Raw genomic sequence first — 14,572 nt, 5'->3', positions numbered from 1 at the left:
AAAAATGTTCAGCTGAGTGTGTATAAAATTATACAACAAATTATAGAGCAATCTCATTGATCAATCAGACGTTTTGAATTTGCTCAAATGAGCATGACAGCATGGCTAGCCATGCGCAAATAAAAAAAATACTGAATCAATCACTGAAAATATTACTCCGCCTATATCTTATTGTCCGAGTCTGTGTGGTTTCTATGGCAACATGAAACGTTTCACTGAAACAGGCATCAAAAGCCGCTGTCAGCTTTGTTCACCTGCATAATGGACCGTTTTGTTGTCAATTTTGATTTATTTTACGACCTAAGTTTGGATAAATGGCTGAACGAGGAAGACAAGACAGAAGAGAAAAAGGAGAGATACGCGAGAGTGACGAGTGAAGAGCTGGATCAGCTGGAGAGTCAGGAAATGAAGCCGGTGCGGCCCGGTCAATGACTTGGGCCGTCAAATGTCTACAAGACTACCTGACAAACACCGGGCAAACAGCTGATTTCTCACCAGTAAGGAAAGAAGAGCTAAACAAGATCCTCCGTTAATTTTATGGAGCTTTAATTTCTATAATAGAGAGAATGAAATGCCTCAGCGGATTCAGCACCACGGACAGTACCTGCTGAGGCGGATTCAGCACCACGGACAGTACAAGTTGAGGCGGATTCAGCACCACGGACAGTACCTGCTGAGGCGGATTCAGCACCACGGACAGTACCTGTCAGATTTTCCAGAGATGTGCTGCTGTAACTTTGTTCTTGTTATTAATGTGTTAATGTTATCAGTTATTAATTAGCCTATTAATCGTTATTAATTTGTTCAGTCTTTATGAGTTTCCTAGGCCAAAGATTTAATTAATTTGTCAATTTGTTTGCGTCTGTACATTGAAATGAACATTTAATAAATCAACACATCTGTGAAAATTGTCATCTTTATTTCAGAGGTAAATTAATAACAGCCTGAAAAGGTGATTCTATAACTCTGTTCAGCCTTAATGTGACTCCTTACTGTCTTTACTTTTGCTGCTTAGCCAGATGAACAGGAGCTGACATTAAATTGGAGTGACACACTCCCAGCTGAAATAAAACATCTGCCGGTGAGTTTAGGAAAAGACAGATGTTTGTTGTGGCGCCGACACTGGAAAGCAGTAGCCTGTATTTAAATATAAGTGTTAATATAAGTTGGTTGTAGATAAAAATCAGCTGCTGTCACGGCAACTGTTAGATTTAAAATGACTGAGAAGTCGGCAGAAATATAACTATTAGTCCATGAAAAATTTTTTTTCCAGCGGATATTCTAGTTACAACATGATTGAGCTAGCAGAGCAGTTTTTACTATGTTTGGTATTTATAATCTTTTACATTTGATGTTCATTAGACAGTAGCCTGCATATCCCTGAGAGGTAAGTTGTGGCTATTCAGAAGGTGTTTCGATATTTACAGCTGATTAGACCCACCATCAGTATTTGAATTTAATTCCAATAAGTAACCAGTATCATGTTCAAGTTCTCGCGTTTATAACAAGTCAAATTTCATGAAAATCGGTTCAGGATTAAGCAAATGATAGCCGATTTACTGCATGCGTCTTTCGGCGGACCGACAGACACATAGTGGCGATGTATGGCAATAGCGAACGCGGCATCTACGTTTCTATATCTGTGGTTGACTCTTTCACTCACTGACTTCATTTTACTGTTTTCCAGGTTGGTACACGGTAAAACTTACAAAACCCGTTTTCTCCTGAAGTGTATGGTGCTATATTGTAACTGACGAGTCTGTTGGGGGATTTTTGATGTGCGTAGTTGCGCCAAAAAGCCGCGTTTATAACCGCGAGGTACCGCTTTTTTTTTTTCTTTTTTTTTTGTAAACAATGGCCCTGGCGGTCGTGTAGCATGTGTGTGCTGAGTGACTGTGCACGTGTGATTCTGTGTATTGACGGCTGACCATGCTCCCTGGTGTGTTTTTATTTCAGTTTTCTGAGATATCCTGACATATTAAAAATGTTAGCTAATGTTTAAAGAAAGGTTTATTTTTAATAATTTAAAGGGAGTTATCCTGAATGCATAAAGAAGCAGTTATGTGTCTGGTCTGTATTCAAAAATGTTATAAGTTGAATAGTTTTCCCTATGTGTATTTGTGGATTAAAACATGATTTATCTGTTTGCTATTATTGCACTTGAAAAGAAGAAAGCGATATTTATTTTTGATAAAGGCAGTATTTTTGTGAATGTGTGCCTGGAAAATGTTGTTCACTTATGTGTGAAGAGTAGAGACAATTATATTAATGTGGTTAAATTTGAATTAACAAATGGACATTGAAGCTGGAATATGATTGCACCAAGGGATGTTTATTGTTTTATACCATGATTCTGAAAATTTGTAATAAACACACCAAGATTCAGAGAAGAAGCTGGCGGTTCACTCTTTCACTCACTGACTTTTTTACTGTTTTCCAGGTGGAGTACTGTGCAGGAGAGTTGAAAGCAGTGAACCCGAATAAAAAAAAAATAATTTGTTACTCCAGTTACACACGTTGAAACTCGTAACAATTACATAGCAGTGAACCTCGCAGTAATAATAACCGTGCTTGTATGTCTAACTCTGTGTAAGTACATGAGTGTGGTGGAAGTGATCAGAGTCATATTCCTTGTATGTGCATAAATACCTGGTGAATAAAGCGGATTCTGATTGCGATTCTGATTACTTTGGCAAGCCAGCCAGGAGGAGCCATATTGGCTGGTAATGGTGTGGGGCATTCTGTTGACCAGACAAACAAATCTGCTGCATTGTTTTTTTTCTGGCTTCAGATTGCACCTGCATGGGTCTCAGGAAATATCCAGCCTCCCCTCTAAAGCATCTAGAACATGATGAATTGTTATTGTTCTGCCCTCGCAGTGTGTGAGCCACCTTTTGCAAAAACAGGCAGACAGATGACGTCAGGTGTGGTTTTAAATAAGACCAGTTGGAGACGAGACTTCAATTTGAAGGCAAAGTCTTGTTTTGGTCTTAATTGTTTTCACTTTCCTTCTTTTAATTTTCTAGAACTGTAAAGAAAAGACATGTACAGAGAATGGAACTGTTGGTTACAATTTTAACTGTAAATATTTTAACTCTTTTATCTATGAAATAATAAATTAACTAAATTGACAATGCAATCAATTAAGCAGCTAAACAGAATACACAGTCGTGAACATATATAGCCACAAATGAATCAACAACTTAGCTTTTATAAATATAACTCAACATGAAATAGGATGCACAGGAAATTAATTAAACCAAACTAAAGCTGGGGTGAAAACTAAGACACAGCATTGGTCCCTAATGACTTTAGCCTTAGCTTAAGTGCTAACATGATACATAATGGCAAGCCTAATGCTAAGAAACAATCCATCTTGTTAGCAACAAACACCACATTAACACCCCAGTGACATTACAGATGGGCTCTGACAAAGGTCATGTCTCTCAAGTCTCATCAACAAAAGAAATAAACATGAAAGGAGAACTTACAGACATATATTTGCCCAGATTTCCCCACCAGAGGGAAGAGCTGCTCACAGCAGTGGAGCATGCTCCAAACAGGAAGTGGCAAAAGGGCAGGAAACTGTGCTGGGTGCATACATATATATTTATATATGTACAGTTGTGTTCAAAATTATTCAACCCCCATTGTGGTAAAGGGTTTTAGGAAATTTAACTTTTTTTTTTTTTTATCTTGTTTATAATGAAATCTTACAAGGACTAAAGCATTTCTCTTTTAAAACAAAAATATGTTAGCATTTAGTTGCATTTAGCTAAAGCTAAATGCAACTAAAATTACAACAATACTTTTCCTAATACACTAACAAATGTCCTTTTTGTGATTTCCTCACTGACAAAATTATTCAACCCCTTAAAGATTACCACTTTTAAGAACAGAGGTTTCAATCAGGTGTTTTCAATCAGGTGTTGAAAACACCTGTAGATGTGAACAGAACCATAACAAGCAACAATTAAGCAGATTTAAAAGGACTGCGATACTCAGCTCCTTCTAGACAGTTAATGGTGTCTTTGCAACATGGTGAACATGGTCCAGGGAATGGTCAAAGAAGTCAAGAGAGGAGGTAATTTCTCTTCATAAGCAAGGATATGGATATAAAAAGATAGCAAAGACATTAAACATTTCAAGAGACACAATTGGAAGCATAATTCGCAAGTTTAAAGCTAAAGGCACAGTGGAAACGCTACCTGGGCGTGGCAGAAAGAGGATGCTGTCGGCAACTGCTGTGCGGTACCTGAAGCGAAAGGTGGAGAAAAATCCCCGGGTGACAGCTGAGGAACTGCGACAGGACTTGTCAGAGGGAGGTACTCAGGTTTCGGCCCAGACAATAAGGCGCACACTGCGGGATGAAGGCCTCCGTGCCAGAACTCCCAGGCGCACCCCCCTGCTGACTCCAAAGCACAAGAAGAGTCGACTCCAGTATGCCAAAAACCACGTGGACAAACCACAAAGGTTTTGGGATACTGTTCTCTGGAGCGACGAGACAAAATTGGAACTCTTTGGGCCTATGGATAAACGATATGTCTGGAGGAGGAAGAACGAGGCCTATAAAGAAAAGAACACCTTGCCTACTGTGAAGCTTGGCGCCCAAGAATGTCAATGAACCGGAGGCCTTTGCCCATGAGGAATGGGCCAAGATACCTGCAGATCGCTGCAAGAAACTTGTGTCAAGCTATGTTTCACGTCTGAAGGACGTTATTACTGCCAAAGGGTGTTGTACTAAGGATGTATGTGACTAAGGGGTTGAATAATTTTGTCAATGAGGTTATCACAGAAAGGACATTTGTTGGTATATTAGAAAAAATATTGTTGCAATTTAAGTTGCATTTGTCTATTTTCCAAGTCCTTATTTGATCTGATTATAAACAAGATAAAAAATAAATGTCAAACTTGCTAAAACACTTTACTGCAGTGAGGGTTGAATAATTTTGAACACAACTGTATATATATATATGTATATATATACACTACTCACAAAAAGTAAGGGATATTCGGCTATTGGGTGAAATTTCAGGATGAACCTAAAATGCATTATAACCTTTACAGGTGAACTTAATGTGACCTTCTGTAAACTTTTGAATGCACATGTCCAACTGTTCAATGTTTCAGTACTTTTTGCACAAGTTGCTGTTCTCTAACAAGGAGTTTAACGGCAAAATTCACATCAGGTGTTTGATGCTCCAGCTCATCGAGGTCGTATCATTAGGGAACGGCTGAAATTTCACCTGAAAACCGAATATCCCTAACTTTTTGTGAGTAGTGTATATATATATATATATATATATATATATATATATATATATATATATATATATATATATATGAGGAACCAATAGGGGGTGCTGTTCAGCAATTACAGCTTGAAGAGCTTGACAAGTAGTATAGTAGAAGGGTCTGGTGTAATTATGTGCATGCTGCTAGCTGCTATATTGAAGTTTCACGCAGTGTCTGTGCATGGAACACTTTTTATGTTTTATATACAGCTGAATACTTTAATATAACAATTAAGCAATTACAACATTCTGAAAGTTTCTGAAACTGAAAAAATGAAGTATGAAAAAGGTTAAAAACTGTCAAAGCTGGTCCTTAAACTGGATTTTTACACCTTTGTGTTTTACAGCTGAAAATCTTTCATTAATTTAATTTAATTTAATTTAATTTAATTTAATTTAATTTAATTTAATTTAATTTAATTAATTTCACCGAGTTGCAGAGTAGCTACAGTCTGATAGCCATGCTGAATCAAAGCCAGACTGACGGTGGTGACTTGTCTGTAGCTTCTTACTATGTGCTTCAGTGGGATGGCTGGAACAGGTGTGTTTGGGACGAGTCGTGGTGACGTTAACAGGGGCAGAAGATCGGCCTGCGCTGTGCTCAGGGCTGGGAGAGATGCTCTCACTTTGGCTAGCAGCAGCCACAGAGCTACCCCCGCTTCTCGCCTCACCCCGTACAGTTGGCTTAAAAATATTTACAGTTTTTTTGTTTCTTTGTTGGTGTTTTTTCTCACTGTAATGGTGGGCAACACTCCCCTCTCTCCTCTGCTGTGTGGGCATGTATGTGTGTGTTGTGAGAGAGGAGCAAGGGGGGAACCCCACTGTCACAGAGGAGAGGAGACATGTATGGGAGAGTGGATATAGTGTTAAAACCCAACCACTAATGAAATATGCAAAAATCAATACACAGACAATGTGACAGTGGCTAATGTAAGTTAGGCCTACTTCAAAGATTGTGGGGAAAGTTACAAATCATTTGGCTTGGTTAAATCCTGAATGGTTGCCGGGCAGAAAACAAGGCCTTCCTGTCTCCTTATTGGCTCATTAGATAAAGTGGTGAGTGTGATGGGTTAAAAAATAAAATGACTTTAATTATAAATATAAGTAGATGAGATTATGAAGCATGAGTACATGATTTCCCTAACAGTCTTATCAGTTTCCACAGCTATTACTGACTCTGTGTCGCCCTCTGCTGACAGAACAGAGACACACACTGTAGACCTGAGGTTGGACTGATCTGGGAGGTTAATGCAGTGTTGGAGTTTTTTTTTTTTTTTTTTTTTTTTTTTTTATCATATTATAGTATTAAAATGACAGAAGTTATACTTATACTAATGGTGTGTGCTGAGCCACTCTGGCCTTGCATGGCGCCATCTATCCCAGCTCTGTCATTGCTGCCCTGCACCCAGAGAGAACGTGCTGCAAGCTTGGCCTCAGGGAGCTGCAGAGCTGGCAGCTGGCCTCTGCGCTGCACCAGAGGTACAGGTTCTGGGACTGGGAAGTGGATCATACGTGCTCCTGAAAAGGAAGCTGAGCCTCCCAGGTGTTCCATCTCCCTTGTTGGTTCTGAGCCACTGCTTTTATTTTAAAGCACTCCTCTTCAATTTTTACCACTCCAGAGGTTACCAGGTCTTTCTTTCCTTCCTAGAGGCTCTAGACCACATCTTAGGTGTGGTCTAGAGCCCTCACGCAAGCCCAAGCCTTCCTTGCTCGAGGCCGGTTCTACGCAGGGGCAAGGCAACGCTCCCTCAACGCTCCCTCAACGCTCCCTCAACGCTCCCTCAAACAAATGTCTTGCCTCCTCAAATCCAAATTTTAGAAGTTGACAAAGAAGATTTTAATAGATTAACCACAAAATGAATGTAGATCAAATTTACCACAGTGGCTGAAAAATCCACTGGAAAAGGCACAAATGAGATGATTGGTTTCATCTCTCACCCCGGTGCCTCCGTGCTCTGTGTTCACACCCCTCCACCCCAGCTCTCAGTAAACAGCCAATCAGCTGTTAGTATGCAAATGAGCTGGTCAGGTGTCTCAGTGAGCAGGCAGAGCGATATGAGCGGCAGAACAGCGGTAGAATCTGATGAAGCAGCAAATCTCCGTCAGATTTATCAAAGCAACTTGTGAGATCATTAACAACAAAAACCAAAAGTAAACGTAACGTGTGTTTGTTCAGTCAGCTGGGGGGGAGTGTCCTGTTCCTCCCTCAGTGTGAGTCTGTTTCTCAGAGCTGAGCCTGTCCGGCCTGCAGCTCTCCTCAGCTTTCTCTGCTCTGTAACTGCTGTGCTCTGCAAATTAGTTTGAGAATTTTAGGAAAATGCATGGTGAATGGATTTTTTTTTTTTTTTATCACTCTGCCAACCCTTTTTAGTTTTGTTAATATAGGCTATATTGGGAAGTCTTATTTTATTTTTAGAGGCCTGACAAAGTGCAATCCAATTCCAGGACGAAAACAGTTATCCAGAACCCCCCCCCCCCCTCCCCTTTCCCCCCCGTGCCCCCTTCACATTTCTGTCTGCCCCCTCGTATATGCCTGTCTAGAACCGGCCCTGGCTGTAATCCTGTTAAACTCTCTGATTCAGATCAGAATCAGACCACTGATGACCAAATGTGTGCATCACAGCTCTGCTCCCACCCAGAAACACACACACACACACACACACACACAGTTCTATTCAGCTGGACTCTCTGCTGTGTCTGTGGCCAGCAGGTGGAGCTGTTCTCTCATGTTTATTTGAGTTCATTGAGCATCACTGCCACCGGGCCAAAGAGGATAAAAAAACCCCAAAAAAACTAAGAGGTCTCACTCAGATCCAACTGTATGATGGCATGTTAGGGCCACTGTAGGGAGATCAGAAAATTACAGAGTGAGGGGGCTCCACCTGTGCTGCCCCCTGCTGGCCGTGTCTCAGGCCTGCAGCTGATCCCCTCAGCAGATTCTACTCTGACATGGGATTCAGGAACAAGGAGATCCTGCTGATCTGAGCCCAGAATCAGCAGATTGTTTTCTTCTGAATCGGCCCAAGTCACAGCAACGTCTCTTCAGAGTCCACATGCTGAGGAGGAGGTTGGGGTTCTGGACTCAGACCAGCAGGATTTCCTTCAGACTGGATCCCACAGGAGGAGAACAAACTGGTTTTCACTGGGTTTTCTCATAAATTTGTGACTTTATAATCTGCGAATTTTAAATGTTTTTCCCTTATCAGTTTGTGAGTTTTTTCTAGTAAATTTATGACTTTAAGCTCAGAATTTGTTTTTTTTTTTGTTTTGTTTTGTTTTGTTTTGTTTTTTATAAATTTGTGACTTTAAAATCTCAGAGGTTTATTTTTTCACTTTGATGGAGCCAGGCTAACGACTCCCATAGACTTCAAGTCTTTATGCTAAGCTAACAGGAAATGTTCCCCATTGGAACAGAACTGCTGGACGTCCAGAGGGGGAATCTGGTCTCAGTCTGGGGAAGTCGGGGAAAAGGGGATTTTGAACAAAAACGCTGAAATATTCCTTTGAAGGTACTCTTAATAAATTGCGTGTAATAAGGAATAAAAACGTAAAATAACCAGTAACTGTCAAAAATAACTGAATAAGAGCTTCTACAGCACAAACACACTTCACTTTCATAAACACTCAGAAAAGGAACGCTGCTGAGGTAAATGCTATTAGATGTTTTTATTCTTCAGTGAGAAATTTTCTGTCTTTTCCAAAGTAAATCAACGTTCTGCAGAACGTGTTTCATCACTGATTCTTGGGAATTTGGATAAAACAGGTTTTAATTTTGAAAAAAAAAAGTGAAAAGTTAAATTACATAATCTGAAGGTATATCATTATAGGCCAAGGTCTTGGCTGTTCAGCAATGTACCGGTGCAACCTCCTCATTTTGCATTTTTTTCATAAAATAGGTTTTTCCAGTTATTAGGCTACTTTGTTTTTGTCAACACCGTCACCGTAATGTTTTTTTTTAAATTTGAAAAACATATTTTTGTTTTAAAAGAGACTATTACTTTAATAACTCAACAGCACCAAAGAAACATATTGTAAGCATATTCATTTAAAACCAATATAACTGCCTCTGACGGTGGTGACACTAATCTGACGGTGGTGACAGTGGCCTCATTACAACATACATTTCCAAAATTTATACCACTCAAGTCAATGGCTTCTTGCTTAACAACTTTATTTAACTATTTGGTACAAAAAATAACAATCCTGAGCTCTGTTATAAGCATTTTTCAGACTTCAGTCATCACCGTCACACAGAAAACCTGACGGTGGTGACGTCTGACGGTGGAGACAAAAACCTGCTCTTTCACATGATCAGCATGAGTTGTTCACATTAGCCAGCTTGTTTTCGCCCTGTTGCTACCTGCATCAGACCTCTTCTTAAAAAGTATACATTTATTCCATAATCTAATCTAATATTTTTTATACAGAAGTGACGGTGTTGACATGTTATGGTTGTGACAGTAGCAGTGTCCAAAAATATGAAGAGATTTAAGAGAAAATAGCAAACTTCCAGGAGCCTGAGCGGTCTTGAAGCATGCAGTAGAGCTGAAGGTTTGAAAAGGAATCCTCAGGAATGTAATTGACCTTGTAGTTTTTTTATTATTATTTTTTAAATAAATATCTGACGGTGGTGACGAATATCTGCACTGTAAAAACGCCAACTTATGATTTGTTATCCTAACCTGTTTTTTTAAGTCAAGTGAACAACCACTTGGGCAATTTGCTGAGCTAACTTGAAAAAACAAATTTACACAATGTTTCTCAAAAATAGTACTGTCAATGTGAATAGTTTAGTTCAGACAACTATTGTTTGTGAGTTATACAGCACTATAAAAACTCCAACTTATGAACTGTAATTCTAACCCATTTTTTAAGTGGAATGAACGACCATTTGGTCAAGATGCTTAGCTAACACAAAAAAACAAGTTTACTCAATAAATTAGTTGAGAAAAATCACTTGTGCGACTTGTATTTGTATATATATATTTTTAATTTAATACATTTTTTCTTTCATTTATAATTATTTGTCGTTTCTCCTCCCTAATGTGCAATAACCTGAGACTTGTCTGTTGTCTTATTTCATTGCTAAATGGCATATTCACAAATGTCGTCACACTAACCAAAACCATCTCATTTGCATATATCAGGACCATTAGCCACTCCACGAATATGAAAGCCTTTAAAATTTTTCATTTATTTGCTCTTTTTAATATATTTATGTAATATGATATTCTGAAAATTTGTCCTTGAAAGTATGTCACCCCCTGGCGATTGTCTCTGTATGTTTTGTGTGTTTTAATAATAATGATTTAAAAAATTACAAAAATATGTATTTACATACAGTAGGCTACAGGCCAAAAGTTTGGACACACCTTCTCATTCAATGCGTTTTCTTTATTTTCATGACTATTTACATTGTAGATTCTAACTGAAAGCATCAAAACTATGAATGAACACATGTGGAGTTATGTACTTAACAAAAAAAGGTGAAATAACTGAAAACATGTTTTATATTCTAGTTTCTTCAAAATAGCCACCCTTTGCTCTGATTACTGCTTTGCACACTCTTGGCCTTCTCTCCATGAGCTTCAAGAGGTAGTCACCTGAAATGGTTTTCACTTCACAGGTGTGCCTTATCAGGGTTAATTAGTGGAATTTCTTGCTTTATCAATGGGGTTGGGACCATCAGTTGTGTTGTGCAGAAGTCAGGTGACTACCTCTTGAAGCTCATGGAGAGAATGCCAAGAGTGTGCAAAGCAGTAATCAGAGCAAAGGGTGGCTATTTTGAAGAAACTAGAATATAAAACATGGTTTCAGTTATTTCACCTTTTTTTGTTAAGTACATAACTCCACATGTGTTCATTCATAGTTTTGATTCCTTCAGTTAGAATCTACAATGTAAATAGTCATGACAATGAAGAAAACGCATTGAATGAGAAGGTGTGTCCAAACTTTTGGCCTGTACTGTATGTACTTCCGCCATAAAACTCAACAGAAGAAGAAGACAAATACTTCCCGGAAGAAGAAGAAGAAGAAGAAGAAGAAGAAGAAGAAGAAGAAGAAAACAAAACAAAACAAAACAACTATAACCTGCCTCCCACTCCCACTTGTTCACGCCACATTTTAGATTTCCAAGGAGATGGTGCCACAGATGGAATAAAAGACGAAGAACAGAGAGGTTTTATGTTTTCGGCATGAATATGCATGAATAAGGTGAGTGTTGTCAACTATATTTACTTTTGTAACAGCTAACGTTACAGCTTCTCTGTAGTTTCCTGTCAGTTAAAAGGAACCCCGACTATGATGACATGTAGGCTTTATGAGATTAATGTTGGTATCTGTCATATTAATGTGATACGGAAAACATTCCAAATGTCTTCGTTTTTATAAAATTTGAAATTATAATTTCACTCGTAGGTCGCCATTGTTGTTGACGTCGCACTGCATTCTGGGTAGTGACGTCAAATGGTTGTCCGCTTATTCCACTGGGCCCGTTTTTGTGACTTTACAGCAACAAACATGTCATCTGTCCAGCCTTTTCAGTTTGAACCCAAACGAAATGTTTACTACTCCTACCCCCCGCCCCCGCGGCACCGTCAGTCGGCATCAGGCCGCTCACCTGTCAGATCCGGCAGACCTGACCGGGTGGGCGCGGTACCGGCCGGTGGTGATGGTGCCGCCTGATGCCGCCTGACGGTGCCCCGGTGCCGCGGCATGTGCGGGTCACTACGGTAGTCTAGAAAACTGGCGATTTTTTTTTCTCGTGCGCCCCCAAGTAGATTGCGCCCTGGTCGGTTGCCCACACTGCCCGTAGCAAAAACCGTACCTGATGAGGCGAGAGTGGGGCGAAATCGATGGCGTCTGTACAACAACTGCGTCACCATGACAACCGAGAGAGAGAGTGTGTGTTGTCGAGAGCTCCAATTTTTGTCAGCAGCTGTTCAACGTAAGCATATAGATCCAGCTATCGATGTATGATTAGCCGTATTCCAATATAAATTATTTCAGAATAACATCCATCGCAGTCATGCATTACAGCCAACATTATGGGGATATAACAGTAAAACGCACTGACAAGATGCTTACGGGTTTGATCATTGTTGTAGATATGCTGTGCATCACAGCACACGGGAACTTTGATGCAGTTTGCATCAACCGAGACGTGTTATGGGCTGCCCTCGTCAGCCTCCAGGACCGGCAGAGCGCTAGCCTACCAAATCGGAACCGGGTCACCAACAGGTAGCAGGGCTCTCAAGTTTTGAGCTGAGTTCAGAGTGAGATATTGGCGGTGGCGGTTTTATGAGGAGGCAGATAATTGCGGGGGGGAAAATGGATACGTGAAAAAGAAAAACCCCGACGAGCAGCCGATTCAACATGTGTAATAATAATAATAGTAATAATAGGCGCAAAAGCTACCGCCGACCACGTACGACGGCCGAAATCGCGTGTGTGTCAGGGTCATAATAGCCAAGCAGACCAAACATAGCCAGTACTTTTTTTATTTGACTGTATTTTCATTATTGAAAACACAGTCAAATATAAAAATACAGAAAATACAGATTCCTCTACCTGTTCCACTGGTGCTCTTCTCCCTAGTGCAACCTTTTTACGTCACTGCCCCCAGGGTGCATTGCGCAGGTAAAATAATGGCTGCCTCCGTAGGTAAAATATGTACTAAACAATGTGGATTTTTAAAGCAATGGCCATATTTTATCTGTTTCTAAGAACATATTCAAGTATAAGAGAACAATCGTGGTTTATTAAGGCCTACAAGTCATCATAGCCGGGGTTCCTTTTAAAATCGAAGACGTGCTACATGACGTATTCAGTGAATCAGAAACTATCCATTTGTTTGCTAGCTCTGTATGTCGGAGCGCAACGGTCCGCAGAACTGCCACCAGCCAGCTAGCTGCAGGGGGCGACTTCCCCGGGCTTTGACCTTAGTCTCTGGGGAAAACCGGTGTAAACTGATGACCCATACACCGGGTTGCAGTGGCCACACTGCCTACGTGTGTCGCACGGCTCTGGTGCGGCTCTCCTCTCCCCTCTAGCTATCATGCGTGCCGCAGGCAGGAAACACAGTGAGTAAGTTATTTTGATGTAGTTTTCCCCCAAAATAGAGTAAAAAGGGTAATTTTTGCAGGGATGCAATCTGTGATTGAATGAATATTGATCACAATACATTCTATGTATTTGAATTTGTCATGTACCCTTTTTTGAGTACAGTTTTAACTATTTTGTTGTTTTGATCTATTTTTAGGAGTTGAATGCAGGGTAAGGAGTGCAAGTTTTCTCGCCCTGATCGAGACGTCCTCTTCAAGCATTACAGACTTCGACATTGCCAAGGGGCGATTCTGGCCACTGCCGTGCCTGTGCACAGACTGCGTCTGCACTTTCAAGACATCTGGTGCACTGAAGTCCCATCTCACTAGAGCACACAAACAGGCCTCTAAACCTAAAGAGCATATCACTTTTTTCTGTGAACTGTGTGATTTCAAAGACCTTTGCACATCTGCTAAATATAGTAAATCTCTGTGACTGTAATGTTTAACCTTTAAAAGAAAATGTTGTTACATGAATGAAGTTGTTATAATTTGTGAGTTTTGGTGCTGGTTTGTCATGTTTTTTTTTTCCCCTAAAGAGATAGAATATTTTAAATCATTGTGCACAAAAGAAAGAGGTACTTGTACAATTATTGACAAAGCACTTTAAAAATAAATAAATAAATAAATAAAGTAAAATTATTGAGTCAGTCACAGCAAATGTTTTTCATTGTTATTAAAAAGAGTTATGTGTTCTTGAGTGTTCTTGTCTGTTACTGAGAAGGGTCCAGCAGCAGCTTTCAGACTTAAGGCAGAATGCTCATATACAGCAGTCAGTTTTGTTGTAGTTATCCCAACTTAAAAGCATGCTTTTTTGTGTAAACCTGTTTATGTAAGTAAATTAAGCTAACTTAAAAATGTAAGGCAACCAGCTGCACATCCTTTTTGAGTTTACTGAACTTCTGGGCACCCAAGTTGCATTAACTGCAAATCTTGAGTTTAAATAAAAGTTAGCTCAACAAGACATATACAGTCCAGTGTACTTGTAATTATAATTTTACTGAACAAACAACTTCAAGTTGGCTAAACTTAAGAATTTAAGTAAAGTTAACCTATGTATGTTAGTACATCACAATAGTAATTTTGAGTTTTTTCAACTTGACATAACAATTTGAGTAAACAAGCAGTCTAAACTCACAAATTTAAGTTGTTTAAACTTTACAACCCCAGAAGTTG

The 14,572-nt window shown here is 39.7% G+C and overlaps 1 protein-coding gene across 1 annotated transcript in view; it reads left to right on the top strand.

The window, feature by feature from the left end:
- Positions 1-4,624, top strand: part of LOC115369788 (NACHT, LRR and PYD domains-containing protein 12-like) — a 322,926-nt gene extending 318,302 nt beyond the window's left edge. Inside the window, exon 10 of the mRNA XM_030066455.1 lies at positions 4,191-4,624. Coding sequence (XP_029922315.1) covers positions 4,191-4,624 — 434 coding nt within the window. The remainder of the gene's footprint in view (positions 1-4,190) is intronic.
- The last annotated feature ends 9,948 nt before the right edge of the window (positions 4,625-14,572 follow it).

Source organism: Myripristis murdjan, chromosome 13 (assembly GCF_902150065.1).
Source record: "Myripristis murdjan chromosome 13, fMyrMur1.1, whole genome shotgun sequence".
Taxonomy (NCBI): Eukaryota; Metazoa; Chordata; class Actinopteri; order Holocentriformes; family Holocentridae; genus Myripristis; species Myripristis murdjan.
This window is presented reverse-complemented; position numbering and strand designations above follow the sequence as displayed.